General features: G+C 41.2%; 1 protein-coding gene across 1 annotated transcript; it reads right to left on the bottom strand.

Moving 5' to 3' along the window:
• Nucleotides 1-1037: 1037 nt before the first annotated feature.
• LOC130914245 (calcium/calmodulin-dependent protein kinase type II delta chain-like) lies at nt 1038-9126 on the bottom strand. The gene is made up of 4 exons (XM_057833255.1): nt 8925-9126; nt 8776-8851; nt 8622-8716; nt 1038-1346 (listed from the first exon to the last, which is right to left on the bottom strand). Exons 1-4 carry the CDS (start codon nt 9028-9030, stop codon nt 1120-1122), a joined length of 504 nt encoding a protein of 167 aa, XP_057689238.1. The 5' UTR covers nt 9031-9126; the 3' UTR covers nt 1038-1119.
• Nucleotides 9127-11052: the final 1926 nt, after the last annotated feature.

Consider the following 11052-nt stretch of genomic DNA (forward strand, 5'->3'; position numbering starts at 1 on the left):
CATGCTTCCTCTTTCATCCTGTTCATGTCTGGTGACTGGGCTGGTCATTCCAGGAGGATGTTGATCTTCTTTGCCTTGAGGAACTTTGAGGTAGAGATTGATGTATGCGATGGAGCACCATCCTGCTGCAGAATTTGTCCCTTTTTATGGTTAGGAATGTAAGAGGCAGCTAAGATTTGTTGATATTTCAGACTATTTATGTTGCCTTCCACCCTACAGATCTCTGGCACACCCCCATACTGGATGTAACCCCAGACCATGATTTTACCACCACCAAACTTCACTGTTTTCTGAGTGAATCTCGGATCCATGCGGGCTCCAGTAGGTCTCCTGCAATATTTGCGTTGACTGTGGTGTCATTCAATAGAAGATTCCTCTGAAAAATCCACCTTTTGCCACTTTTCCAGCGTCCATCCTTTTGACAGGATGTGCGCCTTGGCAAATGCCACACGTTTTTTTAACTGTCTGCACCCTGAGAGGCAGAGCTAAGATTTGTTGATATTTCAGACTATTTATGTTGCCTTCCACCCTGCAGATCTCTCAGGATGCAGACAATTAAAAAACTGTGTGGCATTTGCCAAGGCCCACAGCCTGTCAAAAGGATGGACAATGGAAAAGTGGCAAAAGTTGGATTTTTCAGATGAATCTTCCATTGAATGACACCACAGTCACCACAAATATTGCAGGAGACCTACTGGAGCCCGCATGGATTCGAGATTCACTCAGAAAACAGTGAAGTTTGGTGGTGGCAAAATCATGGTCTGGGGTTACATTTAGTATGGGGGTGTGCCAGAGAGACAATCCTTGTTGTTAGTATGCGGTCCAAATTTCGTACTTATGAAGGTAATTTTGCCTGTGTGTTCAAAAGCATGCGTCATTCCCACCTTCTTCTAATGAATGAACCTGACTCACACAGCCCCCTACTGGCCGGCGGTGCGCAGAGAATACCTCATCTGACCAGTCAAGTATCTTGTAGTCTATGATTCAACCATCAAGGGGTTAAAGTGGTAAATGCCACATGGAACAAGAAAAAAAAATTCTTGGATGCTCATGTTTTATTAGAACTTTGTAGCAGAATGTGTTTGCGTTCCAAAGACGCAATAAGGAAGATAAGGAACATTATTTTGTGTGCAGTGAAGTGGAGCCGGTCCTATGAAAATGGACGTTGAGCCAAGTGCCGTTGTTCCGCTGCCAGATGCGAGTCTCCTCCGCCCTGTCCGTCTTACCCTTGAAGTCCTGCCCCACGCTCTGAGTGAGACGTATGTACGCGATGTATGCGGCGTCCTTCCCCAACATGTGTACGTGAGGGTTGACAATAAGGGTGTGAAGGACACCAGGTGGGAGAACTGAAAAGGCAAAGCACACAACATTTTCATCTTGAAATATTGCCTTTTTAAGTTATAAAAACGACAACTTGTTTGCAAAAGCGCTAGACCAGACATGTGCAAAGTCCGGCCCGTGGGCCAAATGCGGCCCGTGGTCAAATTTTATCTGGCCCCCGTCCTCTGTCATAAAATCAATAATGTCTGACCCGCACACAGAATGAATAAATTGGTCAGCAGTACTGCTACCAGAATATGAAGTACAGTAATTTCCCGAATATAACGCGCACTTTTCCCCCCCAAAATCAACTTGTAAAATCATGGTGCGCATTATAAATGGGTACATGGATGGAGACAGAAATATATATATATTACATATATATATAAACCGATTTTTTTTTTTTTTGGACACGGCCACGTTGTGTTGAAGAAACGTATGCGGCGACCCGTTGCCGACCATTACGGTACGTGATGTCACCATTTTGTTTTGGTAATACTTCACTCTAATCGACCGAACGATTTCGTCTGTGTTAAATTCTGCTTTTTTTACTCTTCATAAAGCACTGAATTTAGTTTCTTGAACTCATTTGAGTCAACGTTTATTGCAGCTCCGGAACTCTGACCATAACAAATGTAAGCACACAGACTTCCTGTGTCCGTCAACTATATCTGTCCCTCAGGAAACTCAATCCCAAATAACAATAGTTCCTATTGTTACTGTCTTGGTCACAGCGATGAGCTCTCACGGATTTCCGACTTACGTTCTCACTTTCATTTTACCGTATCAATCCATGGAAGAAACATTTATTCATCATGATGAAACGAGCAAGTTATACAGCAGCCTTTAAAAGAAAAGTCACATCTGTTTTGTTTTCTCCTAGATTCTGGTAAGCTGGAGAAGTCGTCAAATCGTATTATTATCGTAAATATTGTCAGTTTATGGTAATGTTTTGAACTACCAATATGCTATGCTTGTGCTGTGTTTCACCAGTCAGTAAAATGACATTTCTGTATATGTACACGAGCTCTGTTTTCTTGTATTTTTCTATTTATCGGTGCTAAAATTAGGGTGCGCGTTATAAACGGGTACAATATTTTTCCCTAGATTTTACAAGTAAATTTGGGGTGCGCATTATACACGGGTGCGCCTTATATTCGGGAAATTACGGTAGCTTACACACTAAATGCTGCTCCTCATTTACCTACTAAAAGGCAGCAGCACTCTAAGCTACATTACCCCGTGTGTCCCTTTACTTTCAATTTTTCTAAAATGGCGATAATCAACAAAAAAAGAAAGTTGACTGCGATGGTCGACGCTTCAAGGATAGGTGGAAATTGGACTATTTTTTCACTAAAATACGCAAAAACTGTGTGCTCATTTGCAAAGACAGAGTCGCTGTTTTTAAAAAGTTCAATGTGAGGCGATATTACCAAACTAGACACGCTGAAACGTGCGACAAGATTACAGGGAAGATACGCAGCAAGAAATTAATCCTTTAACACCCAAGCCTATTTTGGCCGAATTTGCATGCATTTGATGTTGCCTTTATATTTCAAAGAAAAAATTGTTTACAATGGCCAAGTTGGGTCCCTTTTTTCAGGACACCTTGAACTACATGTCCAAACTGTTGTTTTTTTCACTGACCAATTTTAATCCACATTTTGGACCCAAAAAAATCCAAAAAAAAATCTTTTTTCAAAATTTGTAATGTTGACGTCCCACTGACAACCAAACATGATCGACCAACCGTTTTGAAGCTTGATCATATTTATTCAACTTATTAGGATAAACATTCAATAGAAAAAAATAAGATTGAATAGTTTTACGTTTGACAATTCAACAGAAACAGCAGGTATGGTCATAGGCGTTTTTGGCCTTTACACATACTATGGTCAAAACAGGTTATATACAGTGCAAAATAGTGAGAGAAAAAAATTATATATGTCATCTAACACAAAAAGGGTTTGGAGGATATCTCTTTGTGAAGTTAGGTGTTGTACCCATCACCTTATCAAAAGTACATACCTACATGCAATCAAGCTTCTCGAACACACATCTACATAAACATTGAAAAGATTAAAGAAAAAAAAATATATAACATTGAAAAAAAGTATTTAAAAAAATATTGACTAGTAGTTCAGTTCAATTCAAAATTTTCAGGCATGCGACCCAAAAAAGTTGTTTTTTTTGCGCACTCAATGAAGCTTCTTGAACAGGTCACGGAGCTGCATCACACACAGTTGCCACGTTTACATGGAGCCAAATATTCCAATTACAATCGGAATATTTGTTCAAACCGAATAAATGTGTTCCATATCAACACCTCATTCGGAATGAACAGGCCCAAACCGAATGGAATTTCATTCCGATTCACAGGGGTGGAATATTCCTTTTCCCAAACCGATTAGAAGTAAAATTATATCATGTAAACACGGAAGCGGAATGGTGTCTGCTTGCGTTCTTTCTGCACATGCGCCGTACTGACGTGGTGACGTCACTTGGTGACGTAAGTAACGTCACTTGCAACATGGCTTCCAAGCACACGCACAGCGCACCCACACAACTTTTTAAATGAGCGGCGTATCATTCTGAAGTTTTGTTTCCACTCGAAAAGTTAAAACAGCAGCTGATCTGACGATCGAGCTCCATGTTTTGCAACGTGACGCTTTGTTTTGATTAATCTGCGCATGTCAAACGGCAGTTGTCAAACGTCCTTTCGGAATAAAGGCAGTCACATGTAAACGCTGGATCGGAATAGATGAAGTGACATGTAAACAGCTGATGTGAAATTTCCATTCGGAATGATTTGAATCGGTATGAATAAAAGTCAGCATGTAAACGGGGCTAATGTCACACAGCCTACTCTTTCGCCGTTTGCGCGCTGCCGTCACTTCTATTCGCCGAGACGCCGACTCACGCAAAGAAAAAGACAACAAATACGGCTCATCTTCTTCCTTGAGTTAATGAAATAATGCATTAGCTTGCGCTAAATGTAGTTTTAGATTCATTCTGCACGTTTCAAAGTCGCTCGCTCAAACCAACCAGTGTTGTGCATTTTTCGGCACGACACCGGCCGCTGCTTGCTTCGCATGCCTCCCTTTCAATAGTTGGCGCCTCGCTCGGAAATTTATTAAAAATGATCACATTCGGTTCGTCCTTCTTGACATCAGAACGGTTCGTGGGACATGTAGTCTTTTGTGCTGCTTTCGTTTTTGAAAAAGGACAAGAAATGATGTTAATATGGAGATAGATACATGGTCCATGCAGCGTTTTAATGCATATTTATGAGTGCAATAAAACTATAAAACTCAAATGACATTACAGTGCCTTGCAAAAGTATTCGGCCCCCTTGAATCTTGCAACCTCTCGCCACATTTCAGGCTTCAAACATAAAGATATGAAATTTAATTTTTTTGTCAAGAATCAACATCGTGGTATTTTGTATCCCAAAAGGTTATCGATATGCTACTGCCAAGAATCGAGATATCGTTTTAAAAAGGTGTCACTGTTTAAAAAAAAAAAAAAAAAGGGGGAACCAACAAGTTGCTACCAAAATCTTCCACCATAATAGTGACTCAGTTAACTATAAGGCTGCATTGATGGTACTCAACGCCATATCGTCAGATCATCGTTATCGTGAGCTTTGTATTGAAAATCGTATCGTATCGTGAGGTACCAAGAGGTTCCCACTCCTAATATACAGGATATACTGTATGTATATATTTTCCCAAAGTGGAAGCTTCCATGATCCTAATAAATTTAATAATTTAAAATATACAGTGCCTTGCAAAAGTATTCGGCCCCCTTGAATCTTGCAACCTTTCGCCACATTTCAGGCTTCAAACATAAAGATATGAAATTGAATTTTTTTGTCAAGAATCAACAACAAGTGGGACACAATCGTGAAGTGGAACAACATTTATTGGATAATTTAAACTTTTTTAACAAATAAAAAACTGAAAAGTGGGGCGTGCAATATTATTCGGCCCCTTTACTTTCAGTGCAGCAAACTCACTCCAGAAGGATCTCTCTGAGGATCTCTGAATGATCCAATGTTGTCCTAAATGACCGATGATGATAAATAGAATCCACCTGTGTGTAATCAAGTCTCCGTATAAATGCACCTGCTCTGTGATAGTCTCAGGGTTCTGTTTAAAGTGCAGAGAGCATTACGAAAACACACCGGGCAGGTCCAAGATACTGTTGTGGAGAAGTTTAAAGCCGGATTTGGATACAAAAAGATTTCCCAAGCTTTAAACATCTCAAGGAGCACTGTGCAAGCCATCATATTGAAATGGAAGGAGCATCAGACCACTGCAAATCTACCAAGACCCAGCTGTCCTTCCAAACTTTCTTCTCAAACAAGGAGAAAACTGATCAGAGATGCAGCCAAGAGGCCCATGATCACTCTGGATGAACTGCAGAGATCTACAGCTGAGGTGGGAGAGTCTGTCCATAGGACAACAATCAGTCGTACACTGCACAAATCTGGCCTTTATGGAAGAGTGGCAAGAAGAAAGCCATTTCTCAAAGATATCCATAAAAAGTCTCGTTTAAAGTTTGCCACAAGCCACCTGGGAGAAACACCAAACATGTGGAAGAAGGTGCTCTGGTCAGATGAAACCAAAATGGAACTTTTTGGCCACAATGCAAAACGATATGTTTGGCGTAAAAGCAACAGAGCTCATCACCCTGAACACACCATCCCCACTGTCAAACATGGTGGTGGCAGCATCATGGTTTGGGCCTGCTTTTCTTCAGCAGGGACAGGGAAGATGGTTAAAATTGATGCAGCCAAATACAGGAACATTCTGGAAGAAAACCTGTTGGTATCTGCACAAGACCTGAGACTGGGACGGAGATTTATCTTCCAACAGGACAATGATCCAAAACATAAAGCCAAATCTACAATGGAATGGTTAAAAAATAAACATATCCAAGTGTTAGAATGGCCAAGTCAAAGTCCAGACCTGAATCCAATGGAGAATCTGTGGAAAGAGCTGAAGACTGCTGTTCACAAACACTCTCCATCCAACCTCACTGAGCTGGAGCTGTTTTGCAAGGAAGAATGGGCAAGAATGTCAGTCTCTCGATGTGCAAAACTGATAGAAACATACCCCAAGCGACTTGCAGCTGTAATTGGAGCAAAAGGTGGCGCTACAAAGTATTAACGCAAGGGGGCCGAATAATATTGCACGCCCCACTTTTCAGTTTTTTATTTGTTAAAAAAGTTTAAATTATCCAATAAATGTTGTTCCACTTCACGATTGTGTCCCACTTGTTGTTGATTCTTGACAAAAAATTAAAATTTTATATCTTTATGTTTGAAGCCTGAAATGTGGCGAAAGGTTGCAAGGTTCAAGGGGGCCGAATACTTTTGCAAGGCACTGTATCTCCCGTTTTTCTTGGTCGATTGACTTCAAATAAAAACTGGTGTGGACATCAACTTCCGCACTTTCAAATGAGACCAACCAGCGGCACGTGGGTGACGTAATTACAGCGTGACGAAGCTTCAAAGACGATATGCGTAAACGCGTCGCTGCCGACACGTTCGGTGTTAAAGGGTTAAAGCAACTTGAAACTAGTTTAATTTCACAGTCAGGACTTTGCAAGAGCTCGATAGTCAAAATTGCGAGATTGTTGAAACGATTCATTTAAAAATAATAATAAAGCAAATGTGACATACAGAATGGCTTGCTAAAAATTGCCAAAAAATATATTGTTCTACATATAGGACGTCAGCCGAGGTTGGCCCCCCACATTTTTACCACACAAAATCTGTCCCCCATTGCAAAAAGTTGGACACCCCTGCACTAGAGTAAAATAATCCTTTATGTCTCAGGTCATCATTGTAAATTTGAAGCTGTTGAAGCAATTTAAAAAAAAAAAAAGGATATCTGCCTCAAATATCGGCTTACAAAATCTTTGAATATCAGCAATCGGCTTAAAAATTGTTTAGGTATCGGTACCTGCATTTGAAAATATCGGTCGAACTCTAATTGTAACTAGAGATGTCCCGATCGATCGGCATCCTGATCGATCAGGTCCGATCACGTCATTTTCAAAGTATCGGAATTGGCAAAAAAATATCGGACATAGCTTTTTTTAATATATATATTTTTTTTAATTGAATCGTTTTCTAATTGTATTTAACGTTACAGACATAATATGTTACACCCATCCAGAGTGTTTAGTTTAGGCTTAAGGTAGGGTTATCAAATTTATCCCGTCAGCGGCGGTAATTATTTTTCTTTTTTAATTTATCACATTAAAATATTTAACGCAATTAACGCATGCGCTGCACGACCCACTCACGCATCGCCGCGTTCAATCTGTAATGGCACCGTTTTATCTATATGTAGAGCTAAAAGGCAGTGTAAAGTGAGTAAAGTGAATTTCGGCAGACTTTGGAGCCTTTTTTTAAATTGGCTAAAGCCTTACAATCCCTCTCCCTACGATTAGAAATATCGTGGGAAGCAATGTGGGGAAGTAAGGTAGTAATTGATCTATTTCTTAACACCCTATGTTATTTCCCAACTCAGAGAAGATATATCAATTGGTACCACTACGCACAGTCATGGTTGCAATTCCCATCATGCATTTGGCCAGAACAGTTAAATGGCTACAGTATCATTTACTGAAAGCTCAACAAATACACTAGATGGCAATATTTAGTCACGATATACAAAGTCACATTTATCCTTTAAGAATTACAAGTCTTTCTATCCGTGGATCCCTCTTACAGAAAGAATGTTAATAATTTTAATGCCATCTTGAGGATTTATTGTCATAATAAACAAATACTGGACTGTCTCAGAAAATTAGAATACACAATATTCTAATTTTCTGAGACAGTCCTGTACATTAATCCACCATTTAAAGCAGGGGTGTCCAAACTTTTTGCAAAGGGGACCAGATTTGGCGTGGTAAAAATGTGGGGGGCCGACCTTGGCTGACGTCCTTTACATAGAACAATATACAGGACTGTCTCAGAAAATTAGAATATTGTGTATTCTAATTTCCTGAGACAGTCCAGTACAGTACTTATGTATTGTATGTTGAATGTACAGTATATATTCGTCCGAGTTTTATTCATTTTTTTCTTAATGCATTGCCAAAATGTATATGATCGGGAAAAATTATCGGGAATGATTGGAATTGAATCGGGAGCAAAAAAAAAAAAAAAAAAAGCAATCGGATCGGGAAATATCGGGATCGGTAGATACTCAAACTAAAACGATCTGGATCGGATCGGGAGCAAAAAAACATGATCGGAACAACCCTAATTGTAACCATACCGTTTTCAATAAAGTAACGATGGAACTCCATGTTTTTCACCAAGACTCCTATGCTTTCGGACTCAAAGCTGGTGAGATCCGGATGGCGCATTTTCCTGAAACATAACGTTTTAAAACACGAACTGAAAACATTCGTCGATCGACGTGAACCGACTTGTAGGCTTCAAAATCGCCGCCGCCGATGGCTGTCAACAGTTTCTTCGTGGCTTCGATAATCTCCTGCTTCTGTGCTAATAAAACACGTTGTCATCAGATTCCCTGTTTACGTTTGTAATGAAACAATCTTTTTTGGTTAACATTTACCTCGAACGGCGTCAGATTCGTTATCGTCGGCGCCCATCTGAACGGTCACTTCGTTGCTGTTCAACACCGCCAGGGATGACAAAATCACGAGAAGATGGCGAAGCATTTTGGTTTTGCGGGAATGAAAAGATATCTGCGCTCACAAAAGGGCAAATGGCTCAAAGCAAAGCCAAACATGCTATTTTTGATGGAGAGATGGTATTGATTTCCAAGTCTCCCTTTGGACTAACCTTGGATTTTGATTTCTAAATACAAAAGTGTGCGTGGGCGTTGATAAGATAATTATTAAACGGCTATTATATACAGTGGGGTAAATAATTATTTAGTCAACCACTAATTGTGCAAGTTCCCCCACTTGAAAATATTAGAGAGGCCTGTAATTGTCAAGATGGGTAAACCTCAACCATGAGAGACAGAATGTGGAGAAAAAAAACACCAAATCACATTGTTTGATTTTTAAACAATTTCTTTGCAAATCATGGTGGAAAATAAGTATTTGGTCGATACCAAAAGTTCATCTCAATACTTTGTTATGTACCCTTTGTTGGCAATAACAAAGGCCAAACGTGTTCTGTAACTCTTCACAAGCTTTTCACACACTGTTGCTGGTATTTTGGCCCATTCCTCCATGCAGATCTCCTCTAGAGCAGTGATGTTTTGGGGCTGTTGTTGGGCAACACGGATTTTCAACTCCCTTCTCACCCCGTGGCGTCAAAATGATAATAAGAACGGGGAGCAAAAATCCCAGAACCACACAGGGGCACCTAGTGAATGACCTACAGAGAGCTCGGACCACAGTAACACAGGCTACTATCAGTAACGCAATGCGCCGCCAGGGACTCAAATCCTGCGCTGCCAGACGTGTCCTCCTGCTGAAGAAAGTACATGTCCAGGCCCGTCTGCAGTTCCCTAGAGCAGGGGTCCCCAACCTATTCCATAAAGGCCCGCTGTGGGTGCAGGATTTTGTTCCAACCAAACAAGATGACACTTTTTCACCAATCTGGTGTTTTAGAAGTGCAATCAGTTGACTGCAGTCAGGTGCTGCTTGTTTTAGCAGAAACCTCACTGGCTCACCGGTCTGTGTTGGATCAGTTGGAACAAAAACCAGGGCCCACAGCAGGCCTTGAGGACCGGGTTGGAGACCCCTGCCCTAGAGAGCATTTGGATGATCCAAAAGAGGACTGGGAGAATGTGTTATGGTCAGATGAAACCAAAATAGAACTTTTTGGTAGAAACACAGGTATTTGTGTTTGGAGGAGAAAGAATACTGAATTGCATCCGAAGAACACCATACCCACTGTGAAGCATGGGGGTGGAAACATCATGCTTTGGGGCTGTTTTTCTGCAAAGGGATCAGGACGACTGATCTGTGTAAAGGAAAGAATGAATGGGGCCATGTATCGAGAGATTTTGAGCGAAAATCTCCTTCCATCAGCAAGGGCATTGAAAATGAGACGTGGCAGGGTCTTTCAGCATGACAATGATCCCAAACACACAGCCAGGGCAACAAAGGAGTGGCTTCGTGAGAAGCATTTCAAGGTCCTGGAGTGGCCTAGCCAGTCTCCAGATCTCAACCCCATAGAAAATCTGTGGAGGGAGTTGAAAGTCTGTGTTGCCCAACGACAGCCCCAAAACATCACTGCTCCCCCGTTCATTCTTTCCTTTACAAAGATCAGCCGTCCTGGTCCCTTTGCAGAAAAACAGCCCCAAAGCATGATGTTTCCACCCCCATGCTTCACAGTGGGTATGGTGCAATTCAGTATTCTTTTTCTTTCAAACAAGAGAACCTGTGTTTCTACCAAAAAGTTCTATTTTGGTTTCATCTGACCATAACACATTCTCCCAGTCCTCTTCTGGATCATCCAAATGCTCTCTAGCGAACCGCAGACGGGCCTGGACGTGTACTGGCTTCAGCAGGGGGACACGTCTGGCAGTGCAAGATTTGAGTCCCTGGCGGCCTATTGCGTTACTGATAGTAGCCTTTGTTACTGTGGTCCCAGCTCTCTGTAGGTCATTCACTAGGTCCCCCCCGTGTGGTTCTGGGATTTTTGCTCACCGTTTTTGTTATCATTTTGACGCCACGTGGTGAGATCTTGCATGAAGCCCCAGATTGAGGGAGATTATCAGT

Source organism: Corythoichthys intestinalis, chromosome 4 (assembly GCF_030265065.1).
Source record: "Corythoichthys intestinalis isolate RoL2023-P3 chromosome 4, ASM3026506v1, whole genome shotgun sequence".
Taxonomy (NCBI): Eukaryota; Metazoa; Chordata; class Actinopteri; order Syngnathiformes; family Syngnathidae; genus Corythoichthys; species Corythoichthys intestinalis.